Raw genomic sequence first — 17,011 nt, 5'->3', positions numbered from 1 at the left:
GTGGTTACCATGCTTAAGGGGCTTTGGAGTAACGCCCCGAGCATGGGATGAACAGTCTGCCCTGGGACGCAGGGAACTCTGCACAGCCTCAGAGGCACACCGCGCTCGCCTGGAAGCTCAGGGGCGGGGCTAGGCGTCCGGGCGGCGTCGGCGAGCCGTCGGGCTATTTGGAGCGCCGTGGCCGGCAGAGGAGCGCGGCTTTCGCGGCGGGGCGGGGCGGGCGACGAAGGAGCCCCTCGGGCGCAGGCAGCGGCTGGACTCGGGACTAGTCTGCGCGGCGGGGGATGAAGCTGGAGGTGGCCGTCCCCTCGGTGGGGCTGCGGCCGGCCGGCCTCGACAGGAGCCCGGACAAGGCGCACACGGTGCGGGGGCGCACGCGGAGGGGCGCACGGCGAGGGCGGCCGGGCGGGCTGGCAGGGGCTGTGCTGGCCCGGCCTGGAAGCTCGCGGGGATCATTGGAGCGGCCTCGCTCGCTTCGCCGGCAAGGCGGCTTGGCTCGGTGGCGCGGCGAGGCTCTTGGCAGCCGCGGGCGGCGTTCCTCCGCCGCTGCCGCCTGGGTAGAAAAGGCAGCCCGCGGGCGACAGGACTTGGCCAAGAGAAGGCGGGCGCAGGAGAACTCTGTCTGCCGAGGCCCGAAGCGAAGCGCGAGAGACACCGGACACGTGTCGCCGGGGGCTCTTCCAGACGACCCCTTCTGAGCAGTGCCCAACGCGCGACTGCTCGCCTCCCGGCAGCAAACGCGCTTGTTGGCAACTCACTCTTCGGCCCCACGTGCTCCTAGGGCTGTCTTGCTGGCATTAAACAAAAATTTAATGTAGCAAATCCTTTCCATTGGGGTCCCCTCGCGCTTTCTCCAGAGAACTCGGGGCGGCCTGTATGGTTTCACTTCCGCTCCGGTTTTTTATGCACAACGGTCCTGTGAAGTAGGTTAGGCTGAGAGAGTGTGACAGATCCAAGATCACCCAGTGAGCTTCCTGTATGGCTGAAAGGGAACTGGCACCCAGCACTCCCCGGGGCTCAGCTACTGGAGATGCTGGCAGTTCTCCCCAAAAGTCAGGTAGGTGGGGGCCCGGCCTGGATCCGGAGCAGGGCGCATGGGGCCAGGGGCTTTCAGCCTTCCTTCTCTGCTGCTGGCTCCTAGGTTAACTGTTTCCCTGACCTGACATGGCCCCCAGGCACACTTGCCCCATTGGGAAAATGTAAGGTGCAGTTATTGTTCTGATGCTCTGTACTAAGCAACACTGTCTGATGTGGTGAAATGTTCTGCCTCCTGCTGTTTATTCCAGATTAGTTAGTGCAGTTGTGTGTGGCAGAGCACCAGATCCCCTGCCTTGCTTTGTGCAAGATTCGAGGCTGTAGGTGGGTGCCCAGATGTGGGAAGCACCAAATGCGCACTGGAGGGATCCCCGCTTCCCGACTTGTTCTTATTAGGGTGCCCGAGCAATGTTTGCTTGCTAGGTTGCATGGGCGGCTGCAGCGGATGGTGCTTATACAATACCCTCTGGATGCTGATTTGTTTGGGAGGCAAGGCTGAAGAGGGCTTGAGCATCCATACCAAAACTCTACCAGATTGGCACGGGTGCTTCTCAGGCAGTCCCCTGAGAGGTGTTTGTTTCTAGAACTGCAGGGGAGCACATTTCTAGTTAGCAATTATTTTGTTTCCCACCCAGTGCTGTGCTCAAGAGAAAGGGGAATAGAGCCTCCGCCCCAAATTCCCTGCTCGGGTTGATATAAATATTCCCTTCTGACACTAATGCTGATTTTGTGAACCTGGGCAGATCATGAGAGGGAGAGCAGGAAGGGTTACATCAGTGCTTGGTTCTCATGGCCCCTTCTTTCATGCCCAGGGTAATGTCAGGAAGCAATTTTCCCCAGGCTGGTTTGGCTAGGGATCCTGACAATGTTTTTGCCATCTTCAGGGAATGGAGCCAGGGTCACTGGGGGAGTGGGGGGAGGTAGTTGTGAATTTCCTGCATTGTAGGGTTGGACTAGATGACCCTGGAGGTCCCTTCTGATTCTGTAGTCCCAGGCTGGGAAGAACGTAACTTTGCGATGGGTACTGGCATCAGTGCCATTTCTAGGTATCCTGGGCAATTCATGGAACTAAAGGAGAAGGCACAAGGCATGGCTCTTTAGGTAGAGCTGGTCACGAGTGATTTTGTTGGGCTTGTATCCGGTTTGTACATGTGATTTTATTTTTATATTGCTGCATGTTAAGAGTTGCCCTTGTGGGAGAAAAGACGGGATGCAAAGCTTTAAATCAGTCAGTCTGGAAGAAGTTGCAGGACTCTTATTACAAATCTGCGACTTCCAAGGAATCAGCCTTGCTCCCCGATTAACCTGCACAATCCAGACCACACCAACAGAGCAAGAGATGGTGCAGCGTAGCGGCTGATAGACTGGGCAAGTTCCCAATGTGAACAGCACTTGTGCCGTGACTAATTTAGGCGGCCCCAAAGCACATCTCTCCACCTGAGCCTCCCCGCAATAGAAGGATAATACTGCGCTTCCTTAAAGCATTGCATGTAAGGATTCCAAGGCAATTACGGATGTGCTCTGAGTGTTTCAGAGGTCGATGCAGATGCTAAGGAGGGCGGTATTTTGCACACTTTCCAAGGAGACCAGGGTGAAGGAGTTGGTTGTGTTAGGAAACATGAGTAACCCTTTTGGGCATACTCAGCTTCCTGGCCCGTGACAGTCAGGAGCCCTGCGGGTATGAGTAAGGCAAAAGGGACAGTGTGACCTGAAAGGATCTCAAGAAACTGGTGGACGTGAAATGACTCCTCCTTCCAGGGAAAGGAAGAGTGGCTGGAATGACGCGTCTCCATCAAAACAAGGAGCAAACGCCGTGCAGAATCTTTGAGGCCCTTGCTTTCTGTTTAGTTAAGTGGGCGGTGGTGGTTGTGTTGTGTGCTGGGGAAGGGCTGGTTTGGCTTTCTCCGGCAAGGCAAAGATCTGCGCTCGAGCAGAGGAAGTGTGGGATTTTAGCAGGCCCCACAGAATTGAAAATTGACTTCATTTTTAAGAGAGAGGTTCCAGCCCAGGGATTCTCCAGGGGGAGCAAACCCCCCTCCCATGTTCCACAAATCTACAAATAATCTGAAGGGAGCTCTGAGCCTCAAATGCTCATATCCTGAAAAATCTTGCAGTGTAATCCTAAGAAGAGTTACTCCAGTTTAAGCGCATTGAAATCAATAGGCTTAGATTGGAGTAACTCTGTTTAGGAGTGCACTGCTCTTTTAAGGTGCCGCTGGACTCAAATCCTAATTATTTACAAAATCATGCAACTTACACGGTTGGGGAGGGCACTGCATAACCCCCCCCCCATTTGCAGTGTCTTCTGACTGCTCACCCCATCCTGAGGATGAATTCCCAGATCTTAAGATTCTTCCTTCCAGTCTTTTAAAATGTGGCCCAAAGCAAACAGGAAACAATCTTCAGTTTAACATTAAGGAGGTGGCTGATGGCTGTTAAGGCACCAGGGTTTCTTTGAACGTCTGAGATTGGCTGGAGGGCTATTTTTAGATCTTGCTTTTTAAACTCGGGGCTTAGGGGAGCTTTCCTTGAGAATGTTGCATCCTTAGTGGGAGATTGTGATTTAAAGTCCAAGGATCACTCTTTTAGTCTTTACAGCATAACTCTGATAAGATGTGTGGGCAGTAGCTGAAATCTCAGAAATCAGAGTTGGGCTGGACTTGGACAGAAGGTGACACTTCGGTGCTTGCACAGCAACGTGTCTACCCCCAAAATAAATAAAATAAAACACTTTCCCTGGAGCTGAAAGGAAGTGAAACAACATGCACAGGAGACAATTGACTTTATTTGCTTTTTGCTTTGCAGTTTATTTTTATTTGCTTATTGCTTGGTTTTCCTTGTCGCTGTGTGCGCACAGCCCTGGCCAAAGCAGAACTGGGCAGGAGACTGGTTTTTCCTTGTGATGTGTGAGTAAGCACATAAGGAGAAGAGTTACAAGCAGCCTTCTGAGCTAGCTTTCCATCTGCAGGGTAGCTGTTGATGTGAGAGGACTCAAATTGGATTCCGTCACTTTCTTTCCAAGATGGTACACTTCTGTGAGGACTGTACCTCATACCATTTCAGAACATTTGAGGGGTTCTGTTAGTGTCTGGGCAAAAAGAGGACCACATAGCTGTAATTTTCTGTAGCAGTTCAGGGGGCCAGAAGTGGGATTTAGATAGGCAGGCAGTGGCTTCAGGTGGCTAAACTAGGTGTTTTTTTCTGACCAAGAACCTGAACTGCCTATTGGATTTTCTTCTCCATTTTTGTGTGTAAACAGGTAAGCCCGCTTTCTGGGGTCCAAAACGTCTAAGAGAGAGATGTGTCACCGTGGCAAGCGGGCTGTGCTGGTGCAGCCCAGCAAGCATGAGCCACAGTGCAGCCACAAATCCTATCCTTGCCCAAACGGAAGGGTCTCCTTTTAGCTGCTCTTTGTGCAGCACGGAGTTTATTTAGCATTCTTGCCCACGCCTGGCTTTGAGGAGCTGAGCCGAACTCTCCTTTCAAAGAGGGCCTTTCTCAAGTGGCGTTTGATTCGGTGAGGAGACCCTGCAATGATGGTGCATTGTGGGAAAGGGAGAAAGAGAGCGCCTTCTTGGCGGCAGCAGGATGCAGCCAGGTTGTCCCACCCTTGACTTTCTGGGAGGCAGGCTGGGAGGCTGGGGGGAATCTGAAATGTGTGTCTTGGCGTTGCAGGTTTTCAAGGTGGACGTCCTCTGCAACGGGCGGAAACACACCCTGGAGAAGCGCTACAGTGAGTTCCTCGCCCTTCATAAGAGGGTGAGGATTTATTATTGCAGTTTGGCCCCGCTCTGCCTCCTTTGAAGATCAGGATCAGTACACCCACGCACACCCCACGACAGTCGGCACGGAACCACTCAGAAAACATCTGTGTCTGTGGGGTTAATGACAAACTTGCACGCACCTTGACTCTGCCCCGGGATAGAAAAAAGGCCAAGTGTAGCGTTCTGCTTATCTTGATCTTAAACAAGCCCAAAGGGTGACTTAGTCATCCAACTCTTAGAGGAACACTGCCTCACAACTCCCGTGTCCAGGAGTCTCTCCCAGGTTTTGGGGTGGGGTGGGGTGGAGTTGCCCTGTGCTGTCCTGCATGGGCCGAAGTTGGTAGAAGCAAGGACTAAGAACACCGAGGGGAAGACCCCTTCCCAGAGCTGGCAGCTATAGCTTTTCCTAGACCCCTCTAGGTGCCGTTGTTCTCGAGCGAGTTCTTCTGTGGTCCTGCACAGATTAAGAAGAGATGCAAAGTTCCGGATTTCCCTCCCAAGCGTGTGCCCAACTGGATGGCAAAGGTGATGGAGCAGAGGCGCCAGGGGCTGGAAGCCTACCTGCAGGTGGGTGGCGAGGCTGACGTCTCATGGGTGCTTGTGAGTGGGAAGGAACCTCCCTCCCTCTAGGAAGCGCTTATTAGACCCGGTTGCTCTCTCTGCTGCAGGGAATCCTGTTGTACAACAGAGAGCTCCCCAAAGATCTGCTGGATTTTCTGAAGCTCTGGCAGTTCCAACAGGACTCCAAGGACAGCCATCTGGGGTGAGCACTTCTCAGGAACAGAATGTGGGAGCGCGGTGGCTCCCTCTGGAGAGACAGCAGCCTCTCGGCCAGGATGCCCGAGGCTCTCTCTGGCTGTGGCAGGCTCAGGTTGCTTGCTTCTGCTTGTCTGGGAGGGGGGGTCCACTATTTTCTGGGGGTTGCCACAATCTACCCCGGGGACTTGGCTATAAGAGCAAAGATTCGAGTCCAGTAGCACCTTAAAAGACCAAGATTTCCAGAGATTGAGCTTTCGTCAGATACAAGGCTCCTACCTTGGAAATCTTGTTGGTTTTTAATGTGCCACCAAACTCAATTCTTGCCTTTCTACTGCAGACTCACACGGCTACCCACCTGAAACTGTGTCTTATAAGACTCTTTAGCTATTCCTCGCCAAGGGCACAGGTGCTAGTTTTTGGGCACAAAGAGGTGTTTGTTCCTGAATCTCTGCCAGTGTTCCCGTCTCATGCTGTTTTTTTTTTCCTTTTCTTTGCAGCTCTCTGGAAGACTTTGCCTTACAGGATATCAGGCAAGTCTCTGTCTGTCCCCGTGTTTTGGGGGGTGGCCTGTTGGAGCAAGGTCTGCCTACTCATTCAGCATCTATGCTCTGGCGAGGGCCATGCCACTTCTTGCCAGAAACTGGGCAGAAAAAGAGCAGCTTTGTGTTCTGTGGCTGGCTGGGTTCCAGCTGCAAGCTCCTTTCACACAGGGAGCTTTTATCTTTGGGCCCCAATAGCATCTTCCCTTCCTCAGGAAGGTGTGTGCTCTCTGCAGCTGGAAGACGCCCCCCCCCCCACACACACATGCAACATGGTGGCATAAAAAGCATACGAAGAGCCATGTTAAACCCAGACTTCCTTTGGGAAAAATCACCCCAAATTTTGCACTCAATGCAGAATTCTGCATATTAAGCAAAGTAGCATTTTTGTCTTAATTTGCATGATTAATGTTCACAGGGGTGTGGATAAAGCATCCATTTGTATAAATGTAAAAAATGTGTAAGGAATGTCAGGCTGGCAAATTCTGCACCAAATATCCCAATTCAGCGCTTCAACAGATGGCACAGAATCCTGTATTGAACTTTGTGGGTGGTGGACCCCACTGTATTCTGCAACAGCTGTTGAGGAAAGACAGACAAGCCATTTGGTTTTCCTGTTTGTTCAAACATGAAATCCATGGTGTCTCGTTGCAGCCCTGGGTGCCTCCTTTCCCATCGGCCAGTTGTCAGCTACCACAGCGATCCATATATGCTCCCGTCTTCCACAGGTAAGGGGACATTTCCTCAGTCAGAAGAGGCTGGGAGGTGATTGTGGAAAGGAGCTGTAGAATTATGTTTAAACAGTTTTTACTGGGGGGGAGAAGGACTCCATTGTATGTTTACAAAATAGATCCGGGGAGGGGGGGCTTGAGAGAGGGTGCTCCAGTTCCCTTATTCCTGACACCCCTTTAGCTATCGTGGTCTCGATCCTGCCACTCCACTGAGCAAAGCCCCCCTTAAGCGGGAGGAAGGCTGAGCTGAGCAGAGGGGCAGGACACAGGCCAGCCAGTGCAGTTCAGTGATTTCTCTCTCTTCCCCCAGCCCCTTCTGTTTTTGATAGAATACTACTGCAGGGGCTCTTTTTTAAAAAAAATATTTATTTTCTTCCTTCTGAATGGATGTAGCCTCAGAGTAGCTTACAGAATACATTAAAAAGGAGCAGACCTACGTTTGGCGTGGGATCGGTATTTAAACTCTTTTTCTTTTGGACTGTTTCCTGCTGAAAATTGTGATTCCCACAATCTTGTATTTTCTTCCCCACTGGCAGAAATAGCCACTGGCAGCGGGAGTTGATTTTCAAGCAGGGGGGAAAGTCCTGGGAGAAAGATAATTGGCTTGGCCATCTAAAGACTGTGAAATTACAGTCCCTGCTGCTGCAAACACTGTCAAAACTTCATTCTACCCCTAGGAAACCTGGTGCACAATTAATGGGACAGCTATTTTGTCTTGGCTGTGTTAAGTTTTCAAAAATACTAAGCAGCTTCCACTGCCACAGGCAGACAGCATACAGTGCAAATTATTTTTAAAAAGCTATTTGTAAAATGGAGATGTTCCGCCAGGCCTTTGGCTGAGTGCCAGCGGGTGTCCTCCTTTTTCCGTCCAAGACCACCACTTCTTCTGGGGCTGCGCTCGGCCATCTGCTAAGCCCATATACGGACTCCCAATGTTTATTTAAATAGCCTGCTCCTGGATTATGTTAATGACTTTTTAAAAATTATTAATGATTTTATGGTTTTTTAACTTTTAATGTATTTCTTGAATGTTGTTAGCCGCCCTGAGCCCACCTCTAGGGAGGGCGGGGTATAAATCAAATCAAATCAATCTTTTGTCAACAGCCCTGCAAAGCAGGTTGCCCAGCCACTAGGGAGGCTGCATGCCACCCTTGACTTGCTCTTCTCTGCTTTTCTCAGATTCGTTTCCCGATGTGGTTCTGAGTGGGGTGCTACAGGGCCTCTATGCACCTGAGACGGGCTTCAGCCTGGATTCCAAGTTTTTAGCAAGGCCTGACCTGGGACTCCCGAGGGCTCTGCCGCCCCCTTGATGACGCTTGTGCTCCTTTGGGACTTTTGGAGGGAACACTTGAACCAGGCTCAGCTTATTCCCTCAAAGAGGGGACATGTCTTGGGCACCTGCACCTCACCTTCGAGGAAGAGGGGGGGGCATGTGTCTTGTGTGCTGTATTAGAAGCTGCTTCACCTAGTGCAGAGACAAGAAAACACACACTGTCGTGTCAGAGGGAAGAGGGGTCTATTCACACTTGCCTTGCCTTCAGTTACAGGCTGCCCTGGAGGGGGGCTTTCAGAGCTGACTGACATTTGGGGATGGTTTCTACTGGTTTGCTGCATTCCACAGCAAAGGGACTCAAGAGAGGAGGAGCTGCTTTGCCACAAGCGGGGTGGACCTGCAGTGACCTCTGGCTGACTGAGACAGCGCTACCAACACTCTGAAAAGAATTCTTACATGTGAATAGCATGTTTTCCAGCCTGCAAACCATTGTGGTGGCTGCTCAGGAGTGACACAAACTTTAAATGAATGCATGTATTGTGGGCAGTCTGGACCTGCTGGAAAGGTACAAGCTTTTCTGGGGGGGAATGCATGTGGGTAACCAAACTTAAACCCTTTTAAGGCTTTTCATCATGTGAATCGCTGTAGCCGGCAGCATTTCTGCTTCCTCCATAGTACAGTAGATGATGTCTTTAAGCATAAAGGGGTATTCAATAAAAGTACTTTAACTGGAAAGATGGTGGTTAGTGGAAGTGATTTCAGTTTGCCACCCATGTCTATGCAGCTCAAGTTTCTGCCACTAGGCAGCATTTCCAATGATCCTCTCTACCTTGTTTCTTTCTCAAGGGCTACATGAAAGAAATTCCAGAGGGGGGGTTAGCCATTATCTGTTGAAGCTAAAATCTGCAGCCATGTAGCCGAACTACGGGGCGACTGTGGCATAAGCTCTTGTGAACCGGAGTCCACTTACGAAATAAGCACCCTATTTACACACTCTCTGCTCCTACCCGCTCAAGTATCGCTCTCTCACGACCCAGTAACTTTGGCCAAACTAGCCAAGAATTCGTTCACCTGCACATATGCGATCGCGCACCAGCAACAGCTCCTTGCCTTTTATACCCTCATTACGCAAGAAAACTGGTATTAATTTCGGTTACGGCCCGCCTTTTTCACCAAGACTGATGGTGGATTACGAGATGAGGATAAAAACAATTCCACCACGCACCAAAGATCTCTGAGAAACAAAGCAGAGGCATGGGACTGAAAAATGAGAAAATGGCACAAGCAAACACTTCCTCACACCAAGAACGCTATCTATGGCAACAAAACAGTTAACGCTGGCAAAGAATTGTAGAAGTCAGCAAAACTCAATAGATGCTGTGGGGAGGAAAGGCCCAGTGGCAATTGGATGTCAATGGAGGAGGATGCTTGGTTCCACCTCACCTGATTTTTTTTTTTTTTACTGGTGTAAGGCATTTCGAGGGATGGAATAAACCCAAGTCAGACATGAGAAATGAACACACTCAGAAACCACGGGGGGGGGGGGGGGAGCATCCTCATCTCTCCAGACACCTAAAATGGTCTTCATGGTTACAAAGCTTCAGCAAGGAAGGCTCAAAGGGAGACCCCAATAAGAAGCTGCCAAAGTGGAATTCACACAGATCCACTTCCAGCAAATTTGGACTCGGTAGGGATTTGGCCAGTCTAGTTGATTATAAAAAGAAACTTCCTCTCTACAGGTTTGTGTTCACTCTTCAGGTGCACCCCTCCTTTGCTAACTGGTCCACAGCCACTCTTGAGAGGTTTGCTCTTGACTAAATCATGTGGCCTAATGAACACATCAAGCTGCCTCATAATGAATCAGACCGTTGGTCCATCAAGGTCAGTACTGTCTGCTCAGATCGGCGGTAGCTCTCCAGGGTCTCAAGCGGAGGTCTTTCACATCACCCACTGCCAGATTCTTTTAGCTAGAAATGCTGGGGACTGAACTTGGGAATTTCCGCATGCCAAGCAGATGCTCTACCACCAAGCCACAGCCTCTCTCTGAATGCTTTTCTGTCCTGGCAAACTGGGCCTTCTGCTCGTTTTAGTAAGAACTCCCCTGTGCCCTCTACTGTCTGTAATCCTGGTCATAAAACACACTGTCTACCCCATTTACCTGGAGAATTCACCCCTGGCTCACAAAAGCTTATGCCACCATTCATTAGTCTTTAAAGGTGGCAGAATGCGAGTTGCCTTGTGGACCGGGGGGTGGGCTTTACTCATCAAGAAAACCAAACCAGACAGCTCTACAAAAACACAATGGTCGCATTTATTGGTCCATGTGCTTTCTTACCCCCAAAAAAGGAAAGACCCCCAAAGCTTCTCGGGGCCTTAATCTCCACAACAGCTGATGGAATGAGTTGCCGTGACGAGAATGGAGGCCCCAGCCAGAAGGGCTGAGGCGAGGAGTGGCAACAGCTCACCCGCTGGAGGATGACAGTGTGAGGCCTCCGGACAAACGCAGGCCCCTGAGCCCTTGGTAGCTAGACTCCAGCCCTCCGATGGGCCCAGGTCACTCTTTGGCAATGGCGAACGGCTTTTCCACCTCGATGGTCCCGCAGTCAACAATGGTGACATCTTTCAGGGGCTTGTCCCGACTGTCTGTTTTTGTGTTCTCCACTTTTCTCACTACATCCTAAGAAGAGACAGCATCAGAAACTGAAGGGGGGGAGGGGCTGCTGATTGGCAGGCCCCTCCCACAGACAGAAGAGCTTCTAGCTTAGCTGGGCCTCCCTCCACCACCCTGTGGGTAGCTCTCAGTGTGTACAACAACCCACCGAAGGCCCCAGTAGTGCAAAGCCCAAGAAGAGAGCCACTTACCATCCCTTCCAGGACTTTGCCGAAGACGACATGCTTCCCATCCAGCCACGAGGTCTTGACGGTTGTGATGAAAAACTGAGAACCGTTGGTGTCCTTGCCGGCGTTGGCCATGCTCACCCAGCCAGTCCCGTAGTGCTTGAGTTTGAAGTTCTCATCAGGGAAACGGTCCCCGTAGATGCTTTTACCTGGCCACCAGAAAAGAGACATTTTTAACATTGGCTCGTCCCATTGCCCTGTAGCAGGGTGCAGAGCAAAGAAAACTAAGCTTAGCACATACAATATACTCTGAGGATATTTATATATTTGAGACATTTAATGCTGCCTTTCTGCCTCTTCGTTCATGACGGTAAACAGCGGGGGGGAAGGGGTGGCTGCTACTGAAAGACATTTGGAAGGCAGAGATAAAATGGCAGGATTAAGTTTGCCTCCCAGAAATCTATTCAGAGAGCCATTTTGGAAGAAACGTTAGTATCCTCATCACTACAGAGTAAGAGAAATGGATCCAAACATCCTTTCAAAATCAACAGGGCAGGCTGCACTGCTGGGTTTGCATTGCTTGCCACTGGCACAAGCAGGCATGTGCTTGAAGGAGCATTTTAAACACACAAGCCTCTGAAGGATCCAGTGTCATCTACTTGGCAGCACTCCAGAGATGCTCTAGCTGACAACTACACAATTGTGTATGCAGCTCCGAGCATTTCTCTATACCCCCACGGTGGCCTGATTCAGATCAGAGACCTTGCATAAGGTGAGAGGCCTTTAAGCTTCCTCTGTGCGATGTTTCTAATGCAAAGTGTATTTATTTATTTATTTACTTTGTTGATACCCTTCCTCTCTCCCCAGCGGCAGTTTTTAGTCACTGCGCTGAGAGAACGTGTCCCTTTTAGTTAGGCAAACTGTGTGGCACCTGAGAGAGAGTCTGTGTGTGTTTCTGAAAGAAAGTTAACCAGCCAGGAGATGCTGGTTAAGTCAGTCTTTGGGTCTCAGAGAAAGGATGCTGGCTAAATCAGGCAAACTGGGTGGAAACTTAGAGACCCCAATTCTGTCCAGGTCACGCAAACTGCGTACACACCTGGGTCAGCCTGTGTATATCTGAGAGATATTATTCTATCTAGGTCAAGTAAGCAGTGTGAAAAGGCCTGAAGGAATCTATGTCTGTGTGGATGAGAAGAAACATTCTGTCAGTGAAGACCTGTGTTGAAAATTACTCTGTGTGACCGAGTCTGTGAGTGCATCTCTAAGGTGTGATTATTTTTGAAACCACCCAGCTGAAGAATTATTCTGAAACCAAATACACTTATTGAAACTCTGCAACCATCATGCTCATGTTCTTACAAATAAATTCTACTTTTGTTTAAGCAAGAAAGATCCTTTTTTCTCCTTCACAGCTACCCTCACAAACCAATCGTTCTGTCAAACTCCCATCTATAACAAGCTTCCTATATTATTGGTTAAACTGAGATGATCTAAGGTGAAAGCCTTGGGTGGCAGCAAAAACCTGTTGTCAGGAAGACAACAATATATAGTTTGGTGTAGTGGTTAAGAGCTGCGGGACTCTAATCTGGAGAACTGGGTTCCGCTTGAAGCCAGCTGGGTGACCTTGGGTCAGTCACAGCTTCTCAGAGCTCTCTCAGCCCCACCCACCTCACAGGGTGATTGTTGTGGGGATAATAACAACATACTTAACACCCACTCTGAGTGGGCGTTAAGTTGCTCTGAAAGGTGGTACATGAATCAAATGTTGTTGGTTATTATTATCATTATTATGGGTCACACAAAAAGGAAGGTGTTCTTGAGATTAAAACTGTGGCAGTAGAAATAAAGAGAGTGTTGGTTGTGACCAGGGCCCTCCTGAGATATAAGTTTAAAGTTAAGTAAGGAGGTTCAAAGGCAAAGAGTTAAAAAAAGTTTTAAAGCAAACAAGCAAATCAGTACAGGTAAGTCAGGCTGGCTCAAGGTCACCTAACAAACTTCCACAGCGGAGTTGGGATTCCAGCCTGGGTCCCCAGATCCTATCTGCTCCGCTATGAAGGTGCGCATGCACTGTCATGATGGGACAAACAGTGCTTCCATAGGGACATTTTTGGTTAGGGAAAATGGGGAGGGAGTGAAGGCTTAAAAGCCCCCTCCCTCCACCTGCCCTACTACCCAAATTCTAATCAGGCTACCATATGCCTGGTGAGTTTTAAACACTGGGAACTCTAAACACAAGATTTCCAATGTGGTTATGTCCTCTGCTGCAGCAAAATAATGTTCCTATACAAAGTCTCTCTTGTCCTGTCCAAAGTAGCGGGGACAAGACCAAACAGTAACCCTCTCCTTACCTCCTGTGCCATCTCCACGGGTAAAGTCTCCTCCCTGGATCATGAAGTCCTTGATCACACGGTGAAACTTGCTGCCCTTGTATCCAAACCCTTTCTGGAAAATGAAGAGAGGGAATGGAATTGTTGGGATTGTACCAAACTCACCCAGGTTAAGTCTTTCCGTAACCGTTTCCAAGCTAAAAAGCATAAAAGCACCAAATACAGGGCAAAGATGAAGGCAGAAAGTAAGTTTGGCAGAGGAGAGGAAGAAGAACTTAATGCGAGATGCTGTGTCCAAAATGCAGGCCGCTTCTGCTTTTCTCCGATCAATTCCCACAGAGTCCCAGTGCTTTGGCTCCTAGGTGGCTGGGACGCTACAAGAAAGCACTTGATGCAATCAGCTCCCTCATATTTTATTTATTTATTCAATTTATATACCGCCCATCCCATCATAGGAACAAACTAAGCCTGATAAATCACTTCGTATTCCGCAATCCAAAGAGTCCAATAAGGCAACCTGCAGGAGCTATTTTAAAAGCTGCACTGAGACGTTAAGTTCAACAGAGGGGATGTTTCTTTTCCCCACACTAGGATGGCACTCGCTTTGCCAACGTGTTTCCACACACTCTGCTGAAGCCCTTTTCCAAAGCTGCTGCAGTTTTCATACAAGGCATAATCTCAGCCTCTGCTCACTTAAGAACCAGTTTAGCCAGCCACCACTGAAGGCTCATTTCCCATATGCTCAGAAGCAACCAGAAATGGCTCCCGACTCTATTCCAGCATTCAACTCACCTCTCCTGTGGACAAGTCAACAAAGTTCTTGACTGTCTTCGGAACGGTCTTTCCAAAGAGGCCGATGACGACTCGCCCCACGTCTTCATCCCCGATCCGCAGATCAAAATATACCTGGACAGTAAAACAGAGGCTGCAACACAGAAAGTGGCTCTGCTCACAGCATAATGGAACCCTCTCCCTTTCCTGTAACAAGCTTATTTCAGCCTGCGTGTCAGACAGTGTCATCCTAAAAAAGCCTACACCCTTTAAAGTCCATTGAAAGGAATGGGTTTAGAAGGAGACAACTCTGCTCAGCATGGCAGTACGAGTGGTGCTGTGGAAAAGAATTAAATTCTGCTGAAACAGAGTGGACAGCCACACTCACAGTTCTTTGGGTATGCTAAAATTAGAATGTCAACAGTATTTAGTGCCTTCTTTCCCCCCATAAATTTAATAAATGTAGACCTGACCTGGATTGCCCAGGGTAGCCTGATCTTGTCAGCTATCGGAACTTAAGCAGGGTCAGCCCCGGTTAGTTACTGGATGGGAGACTGCCAAGGAAGTCCAAGGTGACAACGCAGAGACAAGCAATGGCAAAACTCCTCGGAACTTCTCTTGTCTTCAAACCCCCTCCCCGCAAAAATCTCCAAGGGAAAAACATGTTATATTGTCTTTAAATTTTGACAAGTATTTTCCACGTAAAGATATTTTCCACATGAAGTTTTGATTTTGTATGAATATGATGTTTAAACCACACTTATTTCTCCCCCCTAATCTAATCTTCCAGTTCAAGCTTTTGTTGTTACTGGCACATAAAATTAACCTGGGGTACTGTAAAGAATTGTTTGCTAAATATAATTCAAAATAAGCATGCTAAATCAGACCATGTTAGGACATCAGAAAAAAATTCCAGCTCTGACTTGTCCAGAAAAGTCTCATTACTGCGCACAAAGCCTAAGGGGAAATCTCTGGTTTCTCCAGCTTTAAGAAAAAATCTCAAACAGAAGGTTCCTGGAAGAACTCCTGCAGGAAATCTTGCAAGAGTCACTGCCAGTCAGAATAAACTGTATTACCCAACTGAGTCAGTATAAGGCAATTTCATTGTCTAGGCCAGGCACAGCTCTGTGGGAACATGCAAAAGATTTTCTGGTGAGAATACTGAGCTAGGCATACCAACAGACTGTCTCAATATAAATTCATACATTTATATCAAAACTGGACCTCGGTCCTTTTTTTGGGCAAAATTTAGTTTTCAAAGCTTCTTAGGTTGCATGCTTGCAGCCACATGTTCAACTTTGGTCATTTTTAGCTTAAAAAACAAAAGATGCTGGGCAAAATCCTCAGTGACAGATGGACACATTTCTGTCAGGTTTCCCTGTGTGCCACAGCAAAAGACACAGGGCTAGATGGACCACAGCTCCAAAGTGACATGAGGCAGCTTCATATACTTCACATTAGGGCAGGGTTTTTTAATGCAGGATGGATTTTAACTCTGTTTCAATCTGTTTTAACTTTGTTTTTGATATACTTGGGTAAGCACCTTTTGAGAAAAAGTAGCTAATGAATAAATTGAATAAACAATTTACTATAATTATACACACTGTCCCAGCCGAGACTGCATCATCAAACAGTTTAGACCGAAAATCTAGCACTTAATGACATGAGATTTTTGTTGGGACTATGGAGATGGTGGGTTTAAAAACCCCTTGGCCATGAAGCAAACTGGCCCGTCTCTGTCTCTTGCCCTATCCTACCTCACAGGGCTGTTGTGAAGAGGGGAAAACCATGTAAACTCCTTGGAAGAAAAGGTTTTTTTTAAAAAAAAATTCAAAGATTTCTACAGCATGGGAAATCTAACTTTTTAAAATTTACATTATTTATAGCCCACCTTTCTCCCTGAGACTCAAGGCGGATTACGCAGACCAGCTTTTAAAGGAGCCACCAAACTGTCCTAAAAGATTACCAAACGAATACTGTGCAGTTACTCCAGGCTAATCCCATTAAGACTGGAGTAAATAACTTACAGGATTGCACTGAAGGCCTGGATACTTGCGTGAGGAAACCCTCCCTCTCACAATGGGGTTTACTTATGAGAATTGTCTTATAACACAGAACTAGAACGAGAGAGCCAAATGGCTTTTTAATCTTCCTCAAGGAACTCAGAGCAGGCAACTGTTTTTTAAACCCTCACAACAGCCCTGCTAGGTAGGCTAGGCTGAAAAAAGGGGATTCACCAACAAGGCTTATATATATACTTATATTATATTTATCTTTTTTTTACTATTACACAAAACAGAAAGCATATTAGATGTGATTTTTTTAACGAGCTAAGGTAAAGCTGGGAGCGAAGGATTCGAACCCGGGCCTTCCGGGTCTCAGTCGGGCGCGCTCCCCACTGCACCACGCGGCCGAGCACGGCGGTTTCGCTCCTGAGGGAGAGGGGGCCTCCCCGCCTACCTTCTGCGTGACCTTAGGGCCCTTTTTACGCTCCTCCGCGTGCGCGGCCGGGAAAAAGAGCAGCAGGAGAGATCCGCCGAGCCCCAGCAGGGCCGCCGCCAGCAGCAGCTTCATCTTCCTACGCTCGCAGCGGCAACCCGGCCACAGTGCCCGCCGCGCCGCCAGCATCCACCCCTTTTTCTTCCCCGCGAGACCCCCCTCCCGCCCGTCAGCAATGGCACAGCCCGAAGCCGGGCGGAGCGGCCCCGCTCAGCGGCTCGGATTGGCGCGTTCCATCTGAGGCGACGGAAGGGGGGGCGACGGCCAGAAGGTCTGCGACAAAGGATTTGCCACGTTTCCAGGCTCGGATTGGATATCCGCCGCAGCCAATGAGCGGCGAGCACGGAGGACAGCGGCGCGACCATTGGGGAATGCCCCCGAAAGGAATCCTATTGGTGGACTCTGTTACCCAGCAGGTAGTGCGCGACCGACGTAGCATGTTTTGCTGAAGCACCGCTGATGACCTGTAGGTGGC

General features: G+C 49.1%; 2 protein-coding genes across 3 annotated transcripts; one reads left to right on the top strand and one right to left on the bottom strand.

The window, feature by feature from the left end:
• Positions 1–225: 225 nt before the first annotated feature.
• Positions 226–8,828, top strand: SNX22 (sorting nexin 22). 2 transcript variants are annotated; one of them, XM_055002164.1, is made up of 7 exons: positions 226–362; positions 4,711–4,794; positions 5,262–5,366; positions 5,468–5,562; positions 6,056–6,088; positions 6,752–6,825; positions 8,008–8,828. In XM_055002164.1, exons 1-7 carry the CDS (start codon positions 285–287, stop codon positions 8,136–8,138), a joined length of 600 nt encoding a protein of 199 aa, XP_054858139.1. In that variant the 5' UTR covers positions 226–284; the 3' UTR covers positions 8,139–8,828. The 2 variants fall into 2 exon arrangements, with proteins under 2 accessions (XP_054858139.1, XP_054858138.1); XM_055002163.1 differs by lacking the exon at positions 226–362 and having other exon boundaries at positions 3,248–4,794.
• A 1,562-nt stretch (positions 8,829–10,390) lies between these two features.
• On the bottom strand, positions 10,391–16,785 carry PPIB (peptidylprolyl isomerase B). Its single transcript, XM_055002765.1, has 5 exons — positions 16,498–16,785; positions 14,059–14,172; positions 13,288–13,381; positions 10,964–11,148; positions 10,391–10,778 (listed from the first exon to the last, which is right to left on the bottom strand). The coding sequence occupies exons 1-5, from the start codon at positions 16,663–16,665 to the stop codon at positions 10,656–10,658; spliced, it is 684 nt and encodes a 227-aa protein (XP_054858740.1). The 5' UTR covers positions 16,666–16,785; the 3' UTR covers positions 10,391–10,655.
• Positions 16,786–17,011: the final 226 nt, after the last annotated feature.

This window comes from Eublepharis macularius, chromosome 18 (genome assembly GCF_028583425.1).
Source record: "Eublepharis macularius isolate TG4126 chromosome 18, MPM_Emac_v1.0, whole genome shotgun sequence".
Lineage (NCBI taxonomy): Eukaryota > Metazoa > Chordata > Lepidosauria > Squamata > Eublepharidae > Eublepharis > Eublepharis macularius.
Note: the sequence above shows the minus strand (reverse complement) of the source record. Positions and strands in the feature narration are given on the sequence as shown.

What these genes read in the sequence shown, in the direction of transcription:
- SNX22 (XM_055002163.1), top strand. Translation starts at nt 4,624, where the DNA reads ATGCAGCCAGGTTGTCCCACCCTTGACTTTCTGGGAGGCAGGCTGGGA. An exon ending in TCCAAGGACAGCCATCTGGG is followed by an intron (nt 5,563 to 6,055) that starts GTGAGCACTTCT and finishes TTTTCTTTGCAG; the next exon opens with CTCTCTGGAAGACTTTGCCT. An exon ending in TTTGCCTTACAGGATATCAG is followed by an intron (nt 6,089 to 6,751) that starts GCAAGTCTCTGT and finishes GTCTCGTTGCAG; the next exon opens with CCCTGGGTGCCTCCTTTCCC.
- PPIB (XM_055002765.1), bottom strand. Translation starts at nt 16,665, where the DNA reads ATGCTGGCGGCGCGGCGGGCACTGTGGCCGGGTTGCCGCTGCGAGCGT. An exon ending in CCGTGGAGATGGCACAGGAG is followed by an intron (nt 11,149 to 13,287) that starts GTAAGGAGAGGG and finishes TCTGGTGGCCAG; the next exon opens with GTAAAAGCATCTACGGGGAC. An exon ending in GCAAAGTCCTGGAAGGGATG is followed by an intron (nt 10,779 to 10,963) that starts GTAAGTGGCTCT and finishes GTCTCTTCTTAG; the next exon opens with GATGTAGTGAGAAAAGTGGA.